At 44.1% G+C, this 25321-nt stretch overlaps 1 protein-coding gene across 2 annotated transcripts in view; it reads right to left on the bottom strand.

The window, feature by feature from the left end:
• ARHGEF18 (Rho/Rac guanine nucleotide exchange factor 18) overlaps positions 1-25321 on the bottom strand; it is a 534361-nt gene that overhangs the window by 280277 nt on the left and 228763 nt on the right. For both annotated transcript variants that reach the window (XM_044305773.1, XM_044305780.1), the window contains exons 2-3: positions 20230-20354; positions 13035-13453 (exon numbers count right to left, since the gene is read on the bottom strand). In XM_044305773.1, the coding sequence (XP_044161708.1) occupies positions 13035-13453; positions 20230-20354 (544 nt within the window). The remainder of the gene's footprint in view (positions 1-13034; positions 13454-20229; positions 20355-25321) is intronic.

Below are 25321 nucleotides of genomic sequence, written 5' to 3'. Positions count from 1 at the left end.
TCGGCGTTCTCAACCTGCTGCTGCTCGCCTGTCAACGCTGCAGCGTAACTTCGGCCTTCCTGCTCACCGCCTCATATGCAACGTGAGCACAAGGTGGAACTCGATGGAGCACATGCTGGCCAGACTGTGTGAGCAGCAGCAGGCGATAGTGGAGTTTCAGCTGCAGCACGCACGGGTGAGTCGCTCGGCAGAACAGCACCACTTCACCACCAATGACTGTGCCTCCATGCGAGACCTGTGTTCCTTGTTGCGCTGTTTCGAGTACTCCACCAAAATGGCCAGTGCTGATAACGCCGTTCTCAGCGTTACTATCCCCCTTCTATGCTTCCTTGAAAAAATGCTCCTGGTGATGATGGAAGAGGATGTGGCACAGGAGGAGGAAGAGGGATCATTTTGTAGGGTTTCCGGCCAGTCATTCCCAAGTGGCTCCGAGGGTGGGTACCTGCACCCACAAACCCAAGCTACACAATTGTCCAGCCAGGGCACAGTTCTGGAGGATGACAAGGTGGAGGATGAGGAGGAGGAGATGGAGGAGGAGGAACCATGTTCACAGCAGGGTGGCACCCAGACCCCGCTCATGTCCATCACTGGTGCGTGGATGGGGGAATACATAGGACACAGACGATATACCTCCAACAGAGGACAGCTTTTCGTTGCCTCTGGGCAGCCTGGCACACATGAGCGATTACCTGCTGCAGTGTCTCCGAAACGACTGCCGAGTTGCCCACATTCTAACTTGTACTGATTACTGGGTGGCCACGCTGCTAGATCCCCGTTACAAGGACAATGTACCGTCCTTAATTCGGTCACTGGAGCGCAATCGTAAGATGAGCGAGTACAAGCGCACGCTGGTAGACGTGCTGCTGGTTGAATTCCCACCTGACAACGGGGGGCACAGTGGAAGCACAAGGCGAAGGCAGGCAGAGGAAGAGGTCGCCAACGCACCTGGGGCACCGCCAGCACCTCAGAAGGCAGGGTTAGCATGGCCGAAATGTGGAAAAGCTTTGTCAACACGCCACAACAACCAGCACCATCAGCTGATATGGAACGTCTTAGCAGGAGGCAGCATTTCACCAACATGGTGAAGCACTATGTGTGCACACGCCTACACGTACTGAATGATGGGTCTGCCCCCTTCAACTTCTGGGTCTCCAAATTGGGCACATGGCCTAAGCTTGCCCTTAACGCCTTGGAGGTGCTGGCCTGCCCTGCAGCCAGTGTATTATCTGAAAGTGTGTTTAGCACGGCAGGGGGCGTCATCACAGACAAGCGCAGCTGCCTGTCCACAGCCAATGTGGACAAGCTCACGTTCATTAAAAAGAACCAGGCATGAATCCCTCAGGACTTGTCCGTACTTTGTGCAGAATAGACCTGTATACCGGCACTAACCAGCCATTGTTATACTGCAGTGCAATTGCTCATTCTTGTATTTTGGATATTTCACACTCTTTTAGAGTGTATCCTAATTTTAAACAATAAAATTAAAACCAAAAACCTGTGTTGGCTACCTCGTCCTCCTCCACCGCCGCTTCCACCTACACCGCTACGTCCACCGCCTCCTCAAACTCCTACTCCATATGGAACTCCATCTCATAAAAAAATTTTTTTATTTGTACGTATTATATTTTATATCATTTCACTACTTTGTCATTTTGATTTTCGGGTGAAATTCACCAATTTTGGGGTGTATAGTACCACTGCTATACCTAGTAGACCGGTAAAATAAAAAAATAAAAATTGTCAGTTACATTTTCGGGTGAAATTCACCAATTTTTGGGTGTATAGTACCACTGCTATACCTAGTAGACAGGTTAAAAAATAATAATTGTCATTTACATTTTAGGGTGAAATTTACCAATTTTGGGGTGTATAGTACCACTGCTATACCTAGCAAACAGGTTACGGTAAACAAAAAATATATAATTGTTAGTTATATATTCTGGTGAAATTCAACAATTTTGGGTGTGATGTACCACTCCTATACCTAGTAGACCGAAAAAATCCAGAGGATAGATCATCAGTTAAATGAAAGTGCAGAACCCCTTTAAGCTACTTATCTTATGTGATCTGGCAAGTGCAGGTACATTCAGCTTAGAACAACCGTTAACAGAAAACCTTGCAAGCCACTGTGCTTTTAGTTGAAAAATAATAGTAAGAAAAAAAGTTTACGGAACCAGGGATTCCCAACCAGTCTCCCAAGCTGGTAATTGCCCAGCCTTAAGCTGCTTACTTTCTGCGATCTGACAAGTGCAGGTACATTCAGCTTACAATAACCAAAAAGGTGAACGGAACCAGGTATTCCCAACCAGGTACTTACCCAGCCTTAAGCTGCTTACTTTCTGTGATCTGACGAGTGCAGGTACATAAATCTTAGAATAACCGTTGATAGAGCCCTTTGCAATCCATTGTGCTTTTTTAATGATAAATAATAATAAGAAAAAAAGTCAACCGAACCAGGGATTCTCAACCAGTCTCCTAAGCTGGTACTTGCCAAGCCTTAAGATGCTTATTGTCTGCGATCTGACAAGTGCAGGTACATTCAGCTTAGAACAACAGTTATCAGAAAACCTTGCAATCCACTGTGCATTTTAGTTGAAAAATAATAGTAAGAAAAAAAGTCAACGGAACCAGGCATTCCAAACCAGTCTCCCAAGCTGGTACTTACCCAGCCTTAAGCTGCTTACTTTTTTGCAATCTGATGAGTGCAGAAACATTCAGCTTAAAATAACCGTTGACTGAGCCCTTTGCAATCAATTGTGCTTTTTTGATGAAAAATAATAGTAAGAAAAAAAGTCAACGGAACCAGGCATTCCCAACCAGTCTCCTAAGCTGGTACTAGCCCAGCCTTAAGCTGCTTATCTTATGCGATCTGACAAGTGCAGGAACATTCAGCTTAGAATAACCATTAACAGAAGACCTTGCAATCAACTGTACTTTTTAGATGAAAAATAATAGTAAGAAAAAAAGTCAACAGAACCAGGCATTCCAAACTAGTCTCCCAAGCTGGTACTTACCCAGCCTTAAGCTGCTTACTTTTTTGCAATCTGATGAGTGCAGAAACATTAAGCTTAAAATAACCGTTGACTGAGCCCTTTGCAATCAATTGTGCTTTTTTGATGAAAAATAATAGTAAGAAAAAAAGTCAACCTAACCAGGGATTCCCAACCAGTCTACAAGCTGGTACTTGCCCAGTCTTAAGCTGCTTATCTTCTGCAATCTGACGAGTGCAGGTACATTCAGCTTAGAATAACCTTTGACAGAGCCCGTTGCAATCCATTGTGTTTTTTGATGCTGTACCGACTATATGAGCAAAGAAAGGCCGTTAACAATTTCTTGATGATGCAGGCAGACAGTAGGACTCCCCTGTGTAACTTCCACGTTAGCCAGTGGCAGCTCATGCGTAACACCTGCCATTCGCTCAGGCCGTTTGAGGAGGCTACTTTATTAGTCATTTGCCAAGACTACGTGATGATCAACGTTATTCCACTAGTTCATGTCGTGGAGAAGATGCTGATAAATCTGTCTGGACAGGGGACAGGAGACGTGGCGCTTAAATTTCATGGCCACCTGAGCCCTGTGGGGGCTGAACTGGAGGAGAAGGAGGAGGAGGAAATTCCCGCACAAGCAATGTATACAGAAATGGGTGTGTTTTCTGCACAAGTGAAAGGAGAGAAGCAGGAGGAGCAACAGGGCAACGAGGAAGACCAGGCAGATTAACCTGACACACAGTGGCAGTATGCAGTGAAGATGGAAGAAGGGAGTCCATCCGAGTCCCTTACGCAAATGGCCAGATGCATTCCAAGTTGCTTGCGTAGTGACAGCTGTATTATCACCATTCGGCAGAGCGATGACTACTGTCTCTCCACCATGTTAGACCCTTGCTATCACTCCAAAATCGGGGCCTTTTTTCCTCTCGCTGAAAGGGAGGATAAACTTAACTACTATCGAGCACTCCTATGCAGTGAGTTGGTCGCTGCCTATGTGCACCATTGCCTATCCTCATGAAGATCTGAGCGGTGGTGCGCTCTGCACTCACATTTCACTGCCATGGCTGCTGGAGGTGGGGGGGGGGGGGCAGGAGAGGCACCAACTTCATCAGCAGCAACTTAAGTCTGGAGTCTCTAATGAGCACTTTTCTTCACCCACCTACTGAAGAAACAACCCACCAGCAGCAGTAAGACATGGAGAAGAACCTGAACCAGCAGGTGGTGGCATACTTGGACTGCCCCCTGCCACCCCACATCCAAGATCCCTTGGAATACTGGGCAGCCAAACTTGATTTGTGGCAGCAACAGGCAGAGTTTTCCCTGGACAAGCTTTCCTGCCCGGCCAGTACTGTGGCATCAGAGTGGGTGTTTGGTGCGGCTGGAAGCATAGTTACCCCAAGGAGAACACGCCTTTCCACTCAAAATGTGGAGAGACCAACCGTTGTGAAGATGAATCAGGAGTTGATCAGCCAGGGTTCCACATGCCAGTGCCTGATGCATCAGACTAGATCATTCTGGGTGCCGCACTCAAACTTTGTGAAAAGGGACCCATTTCCTCTGGCCACCTGCTTTACCCACTATTCTGATGCTGCCACCTGCCTGATGCCACAAACCTGCTTCATCTGCTGACATGTTCTCCTACTGCCACCCACCATTTTGTGCTGCTACTGCCACTGCTGTTGTCCCCCACCCTGTGACTGGCCCACTGTGTTAACTCCTCATGCACTTGCCACCGTCACCATTCTGTGACTGACCACTATGTTGACTCCTCATGCAATTGCCACCTCACCACTCTGTGACTGGGTCACTGTGTTGACTCCTTATGCGTTTGCCACCCTCACCACTCTGTGACTGACCACTATGTTGACTCCTCATGCGATTGCTGTCTCACCACTCTGTGACTGGGCCATTGTGTTGACTACTCATATGGTTTCCACCCTCCCCATAATGTAACTCGACCACTGTGTTGACTCCTCGTGCGGTTGCCACCCTCCACACTCTATGACGGGGCCACTACTGTCCCTGTTTGACCATGTTAACATCACTATTTATTTTACCAATTTTTCTGATCGGTCAGAAGGATGTAAAAATTAGAAACACAACGGATCCTGTCCATGTATCACACGGTCCCTATTTTGCATCAGGATACACTCATGATTTGGAAGCCAAAAGCAGGAGTAAGTTCAAAACACAGAATACATGCAAACTTTCCAGTCATGTGTCATCTCTGTTTTGGATCCATTCCTGTTTTTTTTGGCCTTAGCAATACTGATGGATTACTGACCAAATGCTGAGCATGTGAAGGTGGATGCTCCAAAGATAGGATCCATTTTTTTCGGTTGCTCTTATGACGGATGAGAAGAACAACAAAAGAAACAGTGACGTCAACACAAACTTATTGCTGAAACCCTCTCCATTCTGTCATGGGGCAACTACTTGTTTCAGTGTGTAACAGAACAGGTTCTGTAGAAATCTATGTGGAATCAGCTGACAACAGTGTAAAAGGAATGTGCTCTTTCACTCTATAGTACAATCTTGGACCATTTTCTATCTTTTATATCTTTATACCTGACGCTAACATTGACTTATAAGGTTATATTCACACTTGAGTTAGTCAGTGAGATTTGGCCCCGTAACTGAATAAATAAGTAAAGTATGAAGCGATTCTAAGAGTGACGCTTCTCAACTGCCTGTTACAAAGTAACTGTTTGACTACCACAGCGGACTACCTATGCATGTTTCTGTGATGCACAGTGTTCTTCACCAATATAAAGGCTCTCGGCAGCTGGGAAATAACAGTTTTTTTCTCGATTCATCACAAATAAATTCGGATTGAATCAAATCTTTTTGGAAAATTCGGTAAATTGTCCGAATCAATTTTTGAAAAACGATTTCTATCAACTCAAATTCACTACTAACATGAAGTGCTATGTGTCACAAGAAAACAATCTGAGAAATGCATGGATAAGTAAAAAGCATTCTAAAGTTATTACCACATAAAGTGAGACATGTCAGATTTGAAAAATAGGGCTTGGTCATTAACCGCTCCAGGACCGCCTAACGCACGGATGCGTCCTGGAGGCAGTCGATTTATTCCTCCTGGACGCATCTGTGCATCATCTCGCGAGAGGCGAGATTTCCTGTGAACGCACGCACACAGGCGCGCACGTTCACAGGATCGGAAGGTAAGAGACTGGATCTACAGCCTGCCAGCGGCGATCGTTCGCTGGCAGGCTGTAGATGTGATTTTTTTAACCCCTAACAGGTATATTAGACGCTGTTTTGATAACAGCGTCTAATATACCTGCTACCTGGTCCTCTGGTGGTCCCTTTTGCTTGGATCGACCACCAGAGGACACAGGTAGCTCTGTAAAGTAGCACCAACCACCACTACACTACACTACACCTCCCCCCGTCACTTATTAACCCCTTATAAACCCCTGATCACCCCATATAGACTCCCTGATCACCCCCTGTCATTTATCACCCCCCTGTCATTGATCACCCCCCTGTAAGGCTCCATTCAGATGCCCGTATGTGTTTTACGGATCCACGCATCCATGGATCGGATCCACAAAATACATACGGACGTCTGAATGGAGCCTTACAGGGGGGTGATCAGGGAGTCTATATGGGAGGATCACCCCCCTGTAAGGCTCCTTTCAGACGTCCGTATGTGTTTTACGTATCCACGCATCTATGGATCGGATCCGCAAAACACATACGGACGTCTGAATGGAGCCTTACAGGGGGGTGATCAGTGACAGGGGGGTGATCAGCCCATATAGACTCCCTGATCACTTCCCTGTCATTGATCACCCCCCTGTAAGGCTCAATTCAGAGGCCCGTATGTGTTTTGCGGATCCACGCATCCATGGATCGGATCCGCAAAACACATACGGACGTCTGAATGGAGCCTTAAAGGGGGGTGATCATCCCATATACACTCCCTGATCACCCCCCTGTCATTGATCACCCCCCTGTAAGGCTCAATTCAGACGTCCGTATGTGTTTTGCGGATCCGATCCATAGATGCGTGGATCCGTAAAACACATACGGACGTCTTAATGGAGCCTTACAGGGGGGTGATCAGGGAGTCTATATGGGATGATCACCCCCCTGTAAGGCTCCATTCAGACATCCGTATGTGTTTTACGGATCCACGCATCTATGGATCGGATCCGCAAAACACATACGGACGTCTGAATGGAGCCTTATAGGGGGGTGATCACCCCATATACACTCCCTGATCAACCCCCTGTCATTGATCATCCCCCTGTAAGGCTCCATTCAGACATTTTTTTGGCACAAGTTAGCGTATTTTTTTTTTTCTTACAAAGTCTCATATTCCACTAACTTGTGTAAAAAAATAAAGGTATTGCGTGAGGGGCATATTGAGTCCATGAAAGATTTAAATTTTTGTCCCAAGTTAGCGGAAAGGGAGACTTTGTGAGAAAAAACTAAAAAAAAATCAATTTCCGCTAACTTGTGCCAAAAAAAATATAAATTCTATGAACTGGCCATGCCCCTCATTGAATACCTTGGGGTGTCTTCTTTCCAAAATAGGGTCACATGTGGGGTATTTATACTGCCCTGGCATTTTAGGGGCCCTAAAGCGTGAGAAGAAGTCTGGGATCCAAATGTCTAAAAATGCCCTCCTAAAAGGAATTTGGGCCCCTTTGCGCATCTAGGCTGCAAAAAAGTGTCACACATATGGTAGTGTCACAAGTTAGCAGAAAATGCAGATTTTTTCTTTTTTCTTTTTTTCTTACAAAGTCTCATATTCCACTAACTTGTGACAAAAAATAAAAACTTCCATGAACTTACTATGCCCATCACGAAATACCTTGGGGTGTCTTCTTTCCAAAATGGGGTCACTTGTGGGGTAGTTATACTGCCCTGGCATTTTAGGGGCCCAAATGCGTGCAAAGTAGTTTGAAATCAAAATCTGTAAAAAATGGCCGGTGAAATCCGAAAGGTGCTCTTTGGAATGTGGGCCCCTTTGCCCACCTAGGCTGCAAAAAAGTGTCACACATGTGGTATCGCCGTACTCAGGAGAAGTTGGGGAATATGTTTTCGGGTGTCATTTTACATATACCCATGCTGGGTGAGAGAAATATCTCGGCAAAAGACAACTTTTCCAATTTTTTATACAAAGTTGGCATTTGACCAAGATATTTCTTGGTCATTTTCCGCTAACTTGTGACAAAAAGTGAACTCACTATGCCCATCAGCGAATACCTTAGGGTGTCTAATTTCCGAAATGGGGTTATTTGTGGGGTGTTTCTACTGTCTGGGCATTGTAGAACTTCAGGAAACATGACAGGTGCTCAGAAAGTCAGAGCTGCTTCAAAAAGCGGAAATTCATATATAGATGTCGTTTTTTTTGAAAAATTTAACAACTGAAAGTGAAAAATGTCATTTTTTGGCAAAAATTTCGTTAAACTTCGATTAATAACAAAAAAAGTAAAAATGTCAGCAGCAATGAAATACCACCAAATGAAAGCTGGTGAGAAATTAGTGAGAAGAAAAGGAGGTAAAATTCATTTGGGTGGTAAGTTGCATGACCGAGCAATAAACGGTGAAAGTAGTGCCGTGCAGAATTGTAAAAAGTGGTCTGGTCATTAAGGGTGTTTCAGCTAGGGGGGCTGAAGTGGTTAAAGAGGACCTTTCACCACTCCTGACATGCTTGTTTTAATAGCTTCATGCATTCCCTGTGCAATAACATAGTAACATAGTTTATAAGGACGAAAAAAGACATCTGTCCATCCAGTTCAGCCTGTTATCCTGCCAGTTGATCCAGAGGAAGGCAAGAAAAACACTGAGGTAGAAACCAATTTTCCCCACTTAAGGGGGAAATAATTCCTTCCCTACTCCAATCAGGCAATCAGAATAACTCCCTGGATCAACAAACCATCTCTAGTAACTATAGCCTGTAATTCTTTTAGTAAATTCACCATGACCATCTCCTCAGGCAGAGAGTTCCATAGTCTCACTGCTCTTACCGTAAAGAATCCTCTTCTATGTTTGTGTACAAACCTTATTTCCTCCAGACGCAGAGGATGTCCCCTCATCACAGTCACAGTCAGGGCCGGCAAGTGTCTGTCTGTCCCTGCTCCTGGGGGGGCCCACTGTGCCCGCTCACTCCTGCAGCTGTGTCCTGCCTGTTTTGAATTCTAGGGCTGCTTACCCCAGCAATGCAGACAATTTTCGCCATGTGCACTGCTGGGGTAAGCGGCCCCAGGACTCAGAACAGGGTAGATGGAGTTGTTTCGGTAGATGATCGATCCTATGCTAGAATGTAGTTGCTAGAAGGAGGTCTGTGACATCACTGGTCACATGCTCCTTCATGGTCACATGACAGACCCTGACGGCAGCAGCAGCTTGTGGAAGGAGGAGGGGCTGTGTGCCTGCAAGATGCTGTAGAGTGAGGTAGGATGTGCTGCTGGAGAACATAGAACTTGTGAGGGGAAGCATATGGAGCTCATATATGAGGGGGCAGGTGGAGCACTCAGGGGCAGTGGGTTTCAAGTGGAGTGGAATCTGGTGCAATTAAGGGAGGATATCATACAGATCCAGGTGTATTCTGAGGGCCATGATGTGTGTCTGTCTGTCCCTGTGTGTGTGTGTGTGTGTCAGTCTGTCTGTCCCTGTGTGTGTGCCAGTCTGTCTGTCCCTGTGTGTGTGCCAGTCTTTCTGTCCCTGTGTGTGTGTGCCCCAGTCTGTCTGTCCCTGTGTGTGTGTGTGCCCCAGTCTGTCTGTCCCTGTGTGTGTGTGCCCCAGTCTGTCTGTCCCTGTGTGTGCGCCAGTCCGTCTGTCCCTGTGTGTGTGTGCGCGCCAGTCCGTCTGTCCCTGTGTGTGTGTGCACGCCAGTCCGTCTGTCCCTGTGTGTGTGTGCACGCCAGTCCATCTGTCCCTGTGTGTGTGTGCACCAGTCCGTCTGTCCCTGTGTGTGTGTGTGCCAGTCCGTCTGTCCCTGTGTGTGTGCGCCAGTCTGTCTGTCCCTGTGTGTGTGCGCGCCAGTCCGTCTGTCCCTGTGTGTGTGCGTCAGTCCGTCTGTCCCTGTGTATGTACGTCAGTCCGTCTGTCCCTGTTTGTGTGCGCGTCAGTCCGTCTGTCCCTGTGTGTGTGTGCGCCAGTCCGTCTGTTCCCTTGTGTGTGTGCGCCAGTCCGTCTGTCCCCGTGTGTGTGTGCGCCAGTCCGTCTGTCCCCGTGTGTGTGTGCGCCAGTCCGTCTGTCCCTGTGTGTGTGTGCGCCAGTCCGTCTGTCCCTGTGTGTGTGTGCGCCAGTCCGTCTGTCCCTGTGTGTGTGTGCGCCAGTCCGTCTGTCCCTGTGTGTGTGTGCGCCAGTCCTTCTGTCCCTGTGTGTGTGTGCGCCAGTCCTTCTGTCCCTGTGTGTGTGTGCGCCAGTCCGTCTGTCCCTGTGTGTGTGCCCCTTTCTGTGTCTATGGCCTCATGCACACCGGCCGTGTGCATCACGGATGCGGACCTATTCACTTGAAGGGGTCCGCAATCGCTCAATGGGAAGCACTCTGTAGTGCTTCCATGGTGTTTCCGTCCATGCCTCCGCACCGCAAAAAAATAGAACATGTTCTATTTTTTTGTGCGGACGGATCATGAACCCATTCAGGTTGAATGGGTCTCAATCTGTCCCGGCCGCCGCACGGACGTTGCCAGTGCATTGGGGACCACAAATTGTGGTCCCCAATGCACGGAACGGACGCATAACGGCAGTGTGCATAAGGCCTGAGGCATTGCTTAGACTCCATCCCACAGTCTAGCCAGTGCCTAATGGGTTATGGTTTAGACCACCTTCTGGTACATGTTGATAATTCCCTTTTAAACCTCAGTCCATGTCTCCTTAGTACTGGGAATCAGTGGGAATCATATTAGAAGGTAACAAAAGGTTGGAGCATAACTAAAGGTGGAATTCCCTTTTAATGTCCCCTAAAGGTGGCCACACATTAGATAGAAGTTGGTTGATGATCGCACAGGTGTCTGTCCCCGTGTGTTTGTGTGTGTCTGTCCCCGTGTGTCTGTCCCTGTGTGTGTGTCTGTCCCCATGTTTGTGTCACCATCACCATGCCTAGAGTGTTCCCTTTGTCTTGACGCAGCTGCATCAGGACATTCTGTGCGGGGCAAGATGAAGATGGAAGAGGAGGCAGCACCACCAGCATGGAGTCCGTGGTAGAGGCACACTAAGGACGCAGGTAACACTACTACATGATCTACACTAGTGTTATCTGTGGTTTTACATAGGACTGCAGGTAACACTACTACATTTTCTGTACTCAGATAGCCATGACTGTGTTATCTATGCTGTTACATAGGACTGCAGGTGATATCTACTGTATTATCTGTACTCAGAGAGTTATCACTGTGTAAGGGGGCCCACTGAGACTTTATCACCCAATGGCCCACATGATCCTGGAGCCGGCCCTGGTCACAGTCCTGGGGATAAATAGATGATGGGAGAGATCTCTGCACTGACCCCTGATATATTTATACATAGTTATTAGATCTCCCCTCAGTCGTCTTTTTTCTAAATTGAATAACCCTAATTTTGATAATCTTTCTGAATACTGTAGTCCCCCCATCCCAGTTATTACTTTATTTGCCCTCCTCTGAACCCTCTCCAGCTCTGCTATATCTGTCTTGTTTACAGGAGCCCAGAACTGTACACAGTACTCCATGTGTGGTCTGACTAGTGATTTGTAAAGTGTCAGGACTAGGTTCTCATCACTGGCATATATGCCCTTTTGATGCAACCCATTATCATATTGGCCTTGGCAGCAGCTGCCTGACACTGGTTTCTACAGCTTAGTTTGCTGTTCACTAAAATCCCTAGGTCCTTTTCCATGTCAGTCTTACCCAGTGATTTACCATTTAGTATGTACAGGTGACTTGCATTATTCCTTCCCATGTGCATAACCTTACATTTGTCAGTATTAAATCTCATCTGCCACTTATCTGCCCAAGCCTCCAGTCTATCCAGATCCCTCTGTAGTAGTATACTGTCCTCTTTCGTGTTAATTACTTTACACAATTTAGTGTCATCTACAAAAATGTATATTTTACTGTGCAACTTCTCCAAGATCACTAATAAATATAATGAAGAGAAAAGGGCCCATATATTGAAGAGAATTGTAATACAATAATTCTGAAGCATCTATTCTTATGGATCTATGTTGTGCTATTTCTTTATTATTTCTACTAGAAGTTTTGAATACATTGCTGGCAATCTGCAGTAAGCGTACAGAGGGGTAGCAAGTTGGCAACCAGTTGGGGGCGTGTACCTGCACAGACTCACTCTATCAATCAGTGCTACCATTTTCAGACTGTGCAGGTACACAACCCCAACTGGTTACCTCCCCTCTGTACCCTTACTGCAGACTGCTAGCAATTCATTCATAACTTCCAGTAGAAATAATAAAGGAATAGCAAAACAGAGCCATAAGAATAGATGTTCCAGAATTGCTATTACATGGGGAATGCATGAAGCTATTAAAACAGACATGGGGTGAAAGGTGCTCTTTATGGCCATAACTGTCTGCGGAGGTGAAGGTTAATATAGTCTTGAACCTTGGGGCATCATGGTGTCTCAGTGGTTAGCATTGCTACTTTGCAGCACTTGTCCAGGGTTTGGATTCAACCAAGGAAACCATCTGCATGGAGTTTGTTTATTTTCACTATGTTTGCATGGTTCTTATCTGGGTACTTAATTTTCCTATTGCACCCAAAAACTGTACTGATGGGGTAAATGGCTTCCCACTAAATTGACCATAGGTGTGTTAAAGATAGAAAAATTGGATTGTGGGCCCCTGCATGGACATGGACTGTTGTGAATAATGAAAATCGCTATACATTTCTTGGAATATGTTTGCCCTATAAATATATGCAATGGAAATAAATAAATACAGATTAACAGGTTAATACTGTGCTCCTGAAAAACAGAATCATGCAATATTAGAAAAAACTAAGACACAAATGTAAATCTGAGATTATAGAGCTGTTAGTTTGGTAAATAACGTCTCATTCTGTCTCTTACCTGCGAATAGTATCTGTGGGTGAAACTGCATCATCCCAGCTATGGCGCCTAGATGTTGAAAGTGACCTCACTAAAATAGGGATAGCTTCCTGTGCCCTTACCAGTTCTTCCTGAGACCCATCCTCCTTATTTGCTGGAGACACTGAGGTGGTTCCAGTTTCTAAAGTCATTGGACAGAGGAAAGGCTTAGTGTATGTGATTACAACTTCTCCATTGTCAAAGCTAATATTGGGCCCACTAGCAACACAAAATGCAGCAGTTGCAGGTTTGGTGGTTTCTTGATCAACATTCTTATCCTCCATCATTATAAGATCCTTGTAATATTCAGTCCCATGAAGTGCAGAGTCTAGAGAATGTAAATCTTCATTGCTGCTCACTGTATCACTGCAGCAGTTTTCCAGATCAAGCGACTGGTCATCCTAAACACAGAGAACAAGTACAATTATCAAACTGTTAAGAGTTTAGCTATAGTGTGTGTTCATGAGCTGGCAAGAGTTCAGAACTAAGGGCTACACATGGAGATGTCAGAGCTGTTCTGTGACAGAGTCACTGTAAAACAAAAAGCCTGCTTGTTTGCAAATGCACTTTAACCCCTTAACTCCTTAAGGACACAGCCATATTTCACCTTAAGGACCAGGCCATTTTTTTGCAAATCTGACCAGTGTCAATTTAAGTGGTGATAACTTTAAAATGCTTTGACTTATCCAGGCCATTCTGAGATAGTTTTTTCATCACATATTGTACTTCATGAGACTGGTAAAATGGAGTAAAAAAAATAATCATGTTTATTTATAAAAAAAAATACCAAATTTGCCAAACATTTGGAAAAATTTGCAAATTTCCAAGTCTCAATTTCTCTACTTCTATAATACATAGTAATACCTACAAAAATAGTTATTACTTTACATTCCCCATATGTTTGGATCATTTTGGGAATGACATTTTATTTTTTGGGGATGTTACAATGCTTAGAAGCAAATCTTAAAATTTTTCCGAAATTTTCAAAAACCCACTTTTCAAGGACCAGTTCAAGTCTGAAGTCAAATTGTGAGGCTTACACAATAGAAACCACCCAAAAATGACCCAATTTTAGAGACTACGCCCCTCAAGGCATTCAAAACTGATTTTACAAACCTTGTTAACCCTTTAGGTGTTCCACAAGAATTAATGGAAAATAGAGATACAATTTCAAAATTTCACTTTTTTGGCAGATTTTCCATTTTATTTTTTTTTCCAGTTACAAAGCAAGGGATAACAGCCAAAGTAAACTCAATATTTATGGCTCTGATTCTGTAGTTTACAGAAGCACTCCAAATATGGTTGTAAACCGCTGTATGGGCACACGGCAGGGCGCAGAAGGAAAGGAATGCCATATGGTTTTTGGAAGGCAGAGTTTGCTGGACTGTTTTTTTGACACCATGTCCCATTTGAAGCCCCCTGATGCCCCCTTAGAGTAGAAACTCCAAAAAAGTGACCCCATTTTAGAAACTACAGGATAGGGTGGCAGTTTTGTTGGTACTATTTTTTTTTTATTATTATTTACAACATTCATCTGACAGGTTAGATCATGTAGTATTTTTATAGACCAGGTTGTCACGGACGCGGCGATACATAAATAAAAAAAAGTATACATATAAGGTAAGTTTTACACAATGATTTCATTTTTTTAAACAAAAAAAATCATGTTTTAGTGTTTCCATAGTCTGAGAGCCATAGTTTTTAAAGTTTTTGGGTGGTTATCTTGGGTAGGGTATGATTTTTGCGGGGATGCGATGATGGTTTGATTGGCAATATTTTGGGGTGCGTGTGACTTTTTGATCACTTGCTATTACACTTTTTGTGATGTAATATGAAAAAAAAATGGCTTTTTTTACACTGTTTTTATTTTTTTACGGTATTCACCTGAGGGGTTAGGTCATGTGATATTTTTATAGAGCCGTTCGATACGGACGGGGCGATACCCAATATGTATACTTTTTATTTATTTATGTAAGTTTTACACAATAACAGCTTTTTTAAAACAAAAAAAATATGTTTTAGTGTCTCCATATTCGGAGTCATAGTTTTTTAATTGTTTTGGCGATTGTCTCAGTTAGGGGCTCATTTTTGGCGGGATGAGGTGACGGTTAGATTGGTACTATTTGGGTTTGCAGATGCCTTTTTGATCTCTTGCTGTTGTACTTTTTGTGATGTAAGGTGACAAAAAATGTTTTATTTAGCACAGTTTTTATTTTTTACGGTCTTCATCTGAAGGGTTAGGTCATGTGATATATTTATAGAGCTGGTTGATATGGACGGGGCAATACCTAATATGTCTATATTTTTTACCAATTTTCTTTAACTTTATTTGGGGAAAATGTTGTTGTTTATTTTTACTTGACACTAAAAAATTTGGGGGAAAACTATTTTTGTAAACTTTTTTTCACTTTATCTTTTGTCCCACTTTGGGACTTCAACTTTTGGGGGGTCTAATCCTTTACAATGCATTCCAATATTTCTGTATTGGAATGCATTGGCTGTATGAGTAATACAGTGAATATTACTCATACAGATTCCGGCCTGTGAGATTCAGGGGGCTGGATCTCACAGGCTCGTCACTCTAGCATCCATGCCATTTGGTCCCCCATACAGCCCCACGGGGACCAGATGGCACCGCAGCCCGCCGAAGCTGCAACATAAAAAGCCGCAATTCAGACCTGCGGTTTACGGCGATCGCAGACACGGGGGGGTCGCAGGACCCCCCTAGGCATTGAGCCAAGGTGCCTGCTCAATGATGTGAGCAGGCACCTTGTTCCGATCACCGCCTGCCGGGCAGCAGTGATCGGAAATACACATGACGTACCGGTACGTCATGTGTCCTTAAGTACCGGGACAACATGCCGTACCGGTACGTCATGTGTCCTGAAGAGGTTAAGGGCCCTGCTATTTTATTTCTTAAGGACCAGGCCAATGTCACCACCAGACATCTGAGAAGCTCTGACAGATGTTCTTCAGAACCTCCTGCTTGAGGTTCCTTTTGTTTTGTTTTCGTTTTCTCATCTCGTTAGCCTCTCTCAGCTGTCATGTAGTTGCACTGATTGCATCCCTTTAAATCCCTTCCCATACTGCATCACTTTGCGGTTTATACAACTTCCTGGAGTGTGCTGATGCTAGAAGCTGTTACTGCATCCACAAGATAAGTCTGTTTTCTTTATTTCTGTTTGCCTGTAGGCTTGATCCCAGGTGACCCTGACTCCCTCCGTATTAAGTGTAGGGAGCCGGTGGTCGTGTCCCCTCACTATTATAGGGTGTTCAGGTGCATACAGTCGAGGAACGAGGATATGCAATTTTCTACCATTGAGATTTTTGCATAGGCTGAGCAGTAAGGGAGAGAGCTAGGGCTCTTACAGGGCTTACCCTCCTGTTCCTTAGTTTTGGATCAAGTCAGTCGGATCTTCATTTGTGTCTTCTAGTTTTCTGTAACACCATCCATGACAGCCAATCTGACATGTGTCACTTTATGTGGAAATAACTTTAAAACGCTTTTACCTATCCAGGCTATTCTGAGATTGTTTTCTCGTCACATATTGTACTTCATGATAGTGGAAAATTGAGTAAAAAAATGTCATTTTTATTTATAAAATAATAACAAATTTGCCAAAAATGTGGAAAAATTTCCAAATTTCAGTTTCTCTACTTTTATAATAGACAGTAATACCTCCAAAAGTAGTTATTACTTTACATTCTCCATATGTCTAGTTTATGTTTGTATAATTTTGCTAATGCTATTTTATTTTTTGGGGACGTTAGAAGGCTTAGAAGTTTAGAAGCAAATCTTGAAATTCTTCAGAAAATTTCAAAAACCCACTTTTTAAGGACTAGTTAAGGTCTGAAGTCACTTTGTGAGGCTTACATAACAGAAACCACCCAAAAATGACCTCATTTTAGAAACTACACCCCTCAAGATATTCAAAACTGATTTTACAAACTTTGTTAACCCTTTAAGTGTTCCACAAGAATTAATGGAAAATGGAGATGAAATTTCAGAATTTCACTTTTTGGGCAGATTTTCCACTTTTTCCAGTAACAAAGCGTAGGTTAAGAGCCAAACAAAACTCAATATTTATTGCCCTGATTCTGTAGTTTACACAATCACCCTATATGTGGTCATAAACTGCTGTATGGGCACACGACAGAAGGAAAGGAACTCCATATGGTTTTTGGAAGGCAGATTTCACTGGGATAATTTTAAACTGCCTTGTCACATTTGAAGACCCCCTGATGCACCTCTAGAGTAGAAACTCCCAAAAAAGACCCCATTTTGGAAACTACGGGATAAGGAGGCAGTTTTGTTGGTACTATTTTAGGGTACATATGATTTTAGTTTTTTTTGTGAGGCAAGGTAACAAAAAATAGCTGTTTTGACTCAGTTTTTATTTTTTGGCTATTTACAATGTTCATCTGACAGGTTAGATCATGTGGTATTATTATAGAGCAGGTTGTTACGGACACAACAATAGCTAACATAACTACTTTTTTTGGTTGTTTGTTTCAGTTTTACATAATAAAGCTTTTTTTGAAAAAAAAAATTTAGTGTCTCTATATTCTGAAAGCCAGATTTTTTTTTTCTTTTTTTGGGGAGCGACTGTCTTATGTAGGGGCTCTTTTTTGTTTTGGTATGAGATGACTAATTGGTACTATTTTAGGGCGCATATGACTTTTTGATCGCTTGGTATTACACTTTTTGTGATTCTTTTTTATTGTGTTCACTTGAGAGTTTAGGTCATGTGATATTTTTATACAGCAGGTTCTTACGGACGTGGCAATACCTAATATGTATACTTTTTTATTTATTTATGTTTTACACAATAACATCATTTTATGTAAAAAAGGTAAAGAGATGGGTTGGGCATCACTCAAATATCAGAGCACTGTATTTTTGCAGCACAAAATGGCGCCTGCACTATATATTACAAATAGTACACATATTTTGACCACATATAGCAGTCTAATTTTTAAGTTGAGAATGTTATATATTTAGTTCTTTATTTGGCATTAATGGCAGCCAAGCTAAACCCAGAGGGGTCCAGAGAGGGGTTCACTCAGCTTTCACTCTATCTGCCACTGTCCCTACTTCTTTCTTTGCAACTGTCCCTGCCTTTGTCCCTTTCTCAGTCTCAGAGCTGCCCCCCACCTCCATCAGCCTCAAATCAGCCTCCTATAAGACCCCCCATCCTACATCAGCCTCAGATCAGACCCTCATCAGACCCTCCCCAGCCTTAGATCAGGCCCCATCAGACCCCCAGCCTCAGATCACACCCCCATCAGACCTCCCCACCTCAGATCAGAGCCCCATCAGACCCTCCCCATCCGCAGATTAGACCCTCATCACACCCCCCAGCCTCAGATCAGACCCCATCAAACCCCCAGCCTCAGATCAGACCCCCAATAGCCCCACCAGCCTCAGATCAAACCACTATCAGACCCCCCAGTCTCAGATCAGACCTCCAATAGGTCTCAGCTTCAGATCAGATCCCTGTCAGATCCCGCTAAGTTGTAGACTGGACCAGGGTGGGTCAAAGGTTGGTGCACAAAATGAGAATGCTTGGACATATGTCTATGCAGGTAAGTAACTGGCTCAGTGATAAAAAAAAACAGAGGGTGGTTATTAACAGTACACACTCAGATTGGGTCACTGTCACTAGTGGGGTACCTCAGGGGTCAGTATTGTCCCCTATTCTCAATGTATGTATTAATGATCTTGTAGAAGGCTTGCACACTAAAATAATCAAATTTTGCAGATGACACTAAACTGTAAAAAGTAATTAAAGGTGACAGCAGCGGTGAACAGGAAGAGAGACGGCTCATTGATGGGGGTGTCGGACCCCCACTGATCTGATATTGATGACCTATCCTGAGGATAGATCATCAATATAAAAAATCCAGACAACCTTTTTAAGACAAAAGATGACAATACACTGATACAGATGGATCTAGATTAGGCTTCTTGCACACGAACAAAGCGGATTAAGTTCAGTGAAACTTGTACCATTTCGAAAGCAAGTTCAGTCATTTTGGCTGCGATTGCGTTCAGTGGTTCCGTTTTTTTTTTTTGTGGGTGCAATGCGTTTTGATGCGTTTTTCACTCATGTGATAAAAAACAAAGGTTTACAAACAACAACTCTTAGCAACCATCAGTGAAAAACGCATCGCATCCGCACTTGCTTGCTGATGCGATGCGTTTTTCATGCAGCCCCATTCACTTCTATGGGGCCAGGGCTGCGTGAAAGATGCAGAATATAGAACATGCTGCGATTCTCACGCAACGCACAAGTGATGCGTGAAAAAGAACGCTCATGTACACAGACACATTAAAATGAATGGGTCCGGATTCAGTGCAGACGCAATGTGTTCGCATCACGCATTGCGCCCGCGTGGAAAATTCGCTCGTGTGAAATGGGCCTTAGAGGTATATCAATAACTTACCATTATGATGATTATATAAATGAAATGTTCAGAACTTTACATTTTTATGTACGCCCTGTTTTTTCAATCGCAACAAAAGCACATTGTAAAACACCAGCTTTTTTTTTTAACCATGATTGCATTTTCGATTTACTGGTGACACAAGTTTAATCATTTGTTTCACCTGTAATAACTGCATTGGCAATACCACAGCAATTTAAATAAAAATGAGTGTTTATTACTATGGCATCTATATTAACAATCCTGCATATGTATTTATCCACTGAGCATATCACTCTGGATAGTTATTTAATATGTTACAGCTTAGAACATTGTTTCCCTCAATTTCAAAATTCTCTCGCCCAATCCACAATAATGCAGTATTTTTCTCTTGTCATTCCTTTAGAGTTTGAATGGAGTGACAGCTCTAACTCATCTGCTGCTCCATTCAAACTCATTCTTAGCCCAGTCATGACGGTAAGTTAAGGAACTGAGGATTTCGAATCACAATTCTAGTGCTCATGGGGGTCCTACCATGAAAACTTTAAACCAGTACTTAGTGGATAAATGTATTTGGTGGGAAAAAACTTCAAATGTGAGTGTAGATCACAAGGAATAAAAATAATGTTATTCTCCAAAAGTAAGAAATTTATGCAATCAAAATGAGTAAATGGTGACCTTTTTTTTCCCGTTTTATCCTCACATCACTTACATTCAGTGGATGCAACGTTAAAAGTGAACAATTATTTACCTTTTCTTCTGGCAAGAAGAACATTTCCCCTGTGTCCGCAGTGGGGGGACTTGGTTCAGCATCTGGGGTTACACTTCGTGAGTCTGGTATAGCAGCAAATTCAGGGCACGGTTTACATTCTGATGCTGAAAGTCAAAATACAGGAAAAAAAAAATACATTTTCAATGTGCTTATTGCAATACTGGAAAGCATAGTCATGTGTCATGGGGAAGTGTCCTCCTCTCAGTATTAATAATATATCTTTTTTGCATTCCTTGCTCTTTTGCAGAAATGGGGACATTCTTTTTGTTTTGTGTGCTCCACAAACTGACATGTGCTTTTATAGGACAAGCTGCTCACAGACATGAGAATTTACACAAGGTTGTTACTTAGTAGCTGTAGTTATGTTTTTGGTGTTTGTTTTTTTTACTCCCAAGTAATAAATAATAAATGTTGAGCTGTTGGTGTCGTTTATGTAATTGATTTCCTGCTAGTTCACAACTTCCTCATTCAAGGTCAAAGACATTTCTAAATAAGTACTATCCACAGACACTTTAAAAACGGTCACTTTAAAAACTGTACCGTATCCTGTGCTTGTAGCTAACCCTGACCTTTTTTTTTATTTTTATCCTATAATATAATGTAGCAGTCAGTAGATAGTAAGGCACTGCCCACAGACACTTCAGAAAAAATGCTGTGTTCTATATTTGTACCCAACATTGCCTTTATTTTCATTTCTGAAAGTAGCCTACCAATATATTCAGATTATGCCACATTTTCTTCTTAAATAACCCCTGGAGAGAGCTCAATAAGATATTTCCCTTACTTAAAGGTATTCTCTTGGAATCTCAAAGGGTTTTACCAATAAAATGATTTATCCCTTATCCACAGGATAGGGAATAATTGTCTGCTTAGGGCCCTGCTGCTGGAATCTCAAGCAATCACAAGAATGGAGGCACTGGACTGCTCAATGAGAATGGAGTGCATGTGTGACCACTGCTCCATTCACTTCTATGGGAATGCCATCATAAACATTTCCAAAATTTCCATAGAGAAATATCCAGTCTTTTGAAGTATGTGTGCAATGACTTTAGCTATAATAATAATAACCAATATTACCAAGATACATATCACATTTCCAGTGAGGGGCTTGGGGCCTGCCGTTATCTTGGGTTGTCCAAGATAATTGAAAATCTTGGACAAACCCCTGATTATCACATCTGATATAGCAGGTAACAGACGTGCAGCGCAGAGGGGAGGGAAGAGGAGTATCCTTTTCACTAAGGAGAGGGAGGAGTGGTGACCCCTAACTCACCTAGCACAGGCACCTGGCTGCCCTGACGTCCCTAGACAGGCTGCTAACCCATACGCAGATCGTGTGCCTCGTCCCTGGCTTACCCTGAAATAAGCCCTAGGTAGTGAATAGAGCGGTGGGAGCACTAGTCTTCATCACTGACACCTAGGGTAACAACATGAAAAGGACAAACGATACAAACACCACAAACAATCCCCAAAGGGAGAAAACAAACAGGAGACAACAACAGGAGTGAACCGGAGATCCAACAGCTCCAGTTCCAATACCTCCAAAGCAACTCCAACTCCAGGTCAGAATAGAATGTCTATATCTGGCAACAAATCGAACAAAAAGGATTTCAAACCTAAGCAGGAAAACATGGTCCGGAATCCATTCCCACCACTAGCTTATGGAGCGATATCTTGAAACAGAATGAGTAGCCACCCGCTGCAACCTTGTGACGCCAGGCACAATAGAGTCAGCGATAGATCGTGACACCCTCATGATACTGATTGTATGAAAATAAATAATAAAATAATACTATACTTACCTCTATCTCCAGAGCTGTTCTCTGCACTGCTGATTTGGTCCTCCTGCTTGTTTAGCATGAAGGAAATGTTTACCCAATAAACATGTCAGCTTATTCATTGGGTAATCAATGGCACCTTTAGACGATAATTTTTGGGAATCAGTGTTCATAGATATGTTTATCCATGATAATTAAAACTATTGCATCGGCACCAGTCATTGAATCCATCAATCACTGATCGCAGCATCTGAGATAATATTAATGCCTTTCAGGGGTTGATCAACAAAAAAATAAAATAAAATCATACTTAACTCATCCATTTAAATGCGAAGAGGCCACCGTGGCCATCTTGCTTGAAGATCCAGCACAAATCTTGCGTGGTATATGATGACATCATCAGGACAACTGCTGTGGTGACGTCATACGTCATTATGCCATTATGCATGAGATTTCATAGTTGCCTCTTTGCACTCAAATGGATGAGATAAGTATAATTTTTTTAAAATTTTATAGCCATTTCAGGGAAAATCGAAGATACACTCTGATCATTGAACAGATAACAGACTTAAGCCAGATAGGAACCAAGAGAAGCATTTAAACCAACTGCTGTCACCTTGCACCCTGCTGGTACCAAATGGAGTGAATTTCAACCAAGTAAAGAAACATTTTTGTATTACCAAGTTCATTCTGTAAACAATATTCAAAATTTCCAAATCTGGAGTTCTTTGTCTACTTCAACTCAATTATTGTAGCAAACAATCCCCAGGGAGCGACGGCCTGAGGTAGGACCACTGTGACACAAGAACACTACACTAGGCCATATTATACCACTCGCAGACCTCAACACAAATATACTGGGGCTACACACGGCATATGTTGTAATTGTCCTGTGTCCTGCGATAATGGGTTGCGAAAAAAGGGGCATAGATGCCCGTGATGAGAACATAGTCCTACAACTTTAGGCCTCATGCACACGACAGTTTATTTTCACGGTCCGCAAAAACGGGGTCCGTAGTTCCGTGATCCGTGACCGTTTTTTCGTCCGTGGGTCTTCCTTGATTTTTGGAGGATCCACGGACATGAAAAAAAAGTCATTTTGGTGTCCGCCTGGCCGTGCGGAGCCAAACGGATCCGTCCTGAATTACAATGCAAGTCAATGGGGACGGATCCGTTTGACGTTGACACAATATGGTGCCATTTCAAACGGATCCGTCCCCATTGACTTTCAATGTAAAGTCTGGAGTTCTTTTATACCATCGGATTGGAGTTTTCACCAATCCGATGGTATATTTTAACTTGAAGCGTCCCCATCACCATGGGAACGCCTCTATGTTAGAATATACTGTCGGATATGAGCTACATCGTGAAACTCAGATCCGACAGTATATTCTAACACAGAGGCGTTCCCATGGTGATGGGGACGCTTCAGGTTAGAATATACTACAAACTGTGTACATGACTGCCCCCTGCTGCCTGGCAGCACCCGATCTCTTACAGGGGGCCGTGATCAGCACAATTAACTCCTCAGGTGCCGCACCTGAAGGGGTTAATTGTACTATTATATCCCCCTGTAAGAGATCAGGGCTGCCAGGCAGCAGGGGGCAGACCCCCCCCCCCTCCCCAGTTTGAATATCATTGGTGGCCAGTGCGGCCCCCCCTCCCTCCCTCTATTGTAATAAATCGTTGGTGGCACAGTGTGCGCCCCCCATCGCCCCCCCTCCCTCCCTCTATTGTAATAAATCGTTGGTGGCACAGTGTGCGCCCCCCATCGCCCCCCCTCCCTCTATTGTAATAAATCGTTGGTGGCACAGTGTGCGCCCCCCCTCCCTCCCTCTATTGTAATAAATCATTGGTGGCACAGTGTGCGCCCCCCATCGGCCCCCCCTCTCTCTATAGCAGTAACAACATTGGTGGCCAGTGTGCGGCCTCCCATCTCCCCCCCCCCCGATCATTGGTGGCAGCGCAGTTCCGATCGGAGTCCCAGTTTAATCGCTGGGGCTCCGATCGGTAACCATGGCAACCAGGAAGCTACTGCAGCCCTGGTTGCCATGGTTACTTAGCAATAGTACAATAGTAGAAGATTCATACTTACCTGCTTGCTGCTGCGATGTCTGTGACCGGCCGGGAGCTCCTCCTACTGGTAAGTGACAGTTCATTTAGCAATGCGCCGCACAGACCTGTCACTTACCAGTAGGTGGAGCTCCCGGCCGGACACGAACATCGCAGCAGCAAGCAGGTAACTATGAATCTTCTACTATTGTACTATTGCTAAGTAACCATGGCAACCAGGACTGCAGTAGCGTCCTGGTTGCCATGGTTACCGATCGGAGCCCCAGCGATGAAACTGGGACTCCGATCGGAACTACGCTGCCACCAATGATGGGGGGAGGGGAGATGGGAGGCCGCACACTGGCCACCAATGTTGTTACTGCTATAAAGGGAGGGGGGGCCGATGGGGGGCGCACACTGTGCCACCAACGATTTATTACAATAGAGGGAGGAAGGGGGGGGCCCGATGGGGGGCGCACACTGGCCACCAAGCTATTATTACAATAGAGGGAGGGGGGGCTGCACTGGCCACCAATGATATTCAAACTGGGGAGGGGGGGGGGGTCTGCCCCCTGCTGCCTGGCAGCCCTGATCTCTTACAGGGGGATATGATAGTACAATTAACCCCTTAATTGTGCTGATCACGGCCCCCTGTAAGAGATCGGGTGCTGCCAGGCAGCAGGGGGCAGTCTTGTACACAGTTTGTAGTGTATTCTAACTAGAAGCGTCCCCATCACCATGGGAACGCCTCTGTGTTAGAATATACTGTCGGATATGAGTTTTCACGAAGTGAAAACTTAGATCTGAAAAAGCTTTTATGCAGATGGATCTTCGGATCCGTCTGTATGAAAGCAACCTACGGCCACGGATCACGGACACGGATGCCAATCTTGTGTGCATCCGTGTTCTTTCACGGACCCATTGACTTGAATGAGTCCGTGAACCGTTGTCCGTCAAAAAAATAGGACAGGTCATATTTTTTTGACGGACAGGATACACGGATCACGGCCTCGGCTGTCAATGGGCCCACGAAAAAAAACGGAAAACGGCACAACGGCCACGGATGCACACAACGGTCGTCTGCATGAGGCCTTACACACGTGGAGTAATGTGTACAGTTCTAGGCTCCTGTGAACAAGACAGACATAGCAGAGCAGGAGAGGGTACAACGGAGGGCAACTAAAGTAATAACTAGAATGGGGGGACTACAGTACCCTGAAAGATTATCAACATTAGAATAA

This window comes from Bufo gargarizans, chromosome 1 (assembly GCF_014858855.1).
Source record: "Bufo gargarizans isolate SCDJY-AF-19 chromosome 1, ASM1485885v1, whole genome shotgun sequence".
Taxonomy (NCBI): domain Eukaryota; kingdom Metazoa; phylum Chordata; class Amphibia; order Anura; family Bufonidae; genus Bufo; species Bufo gargarizans.
This window is presented reverse-complemented; position numbering and strand designations above follow the sequence as displayed.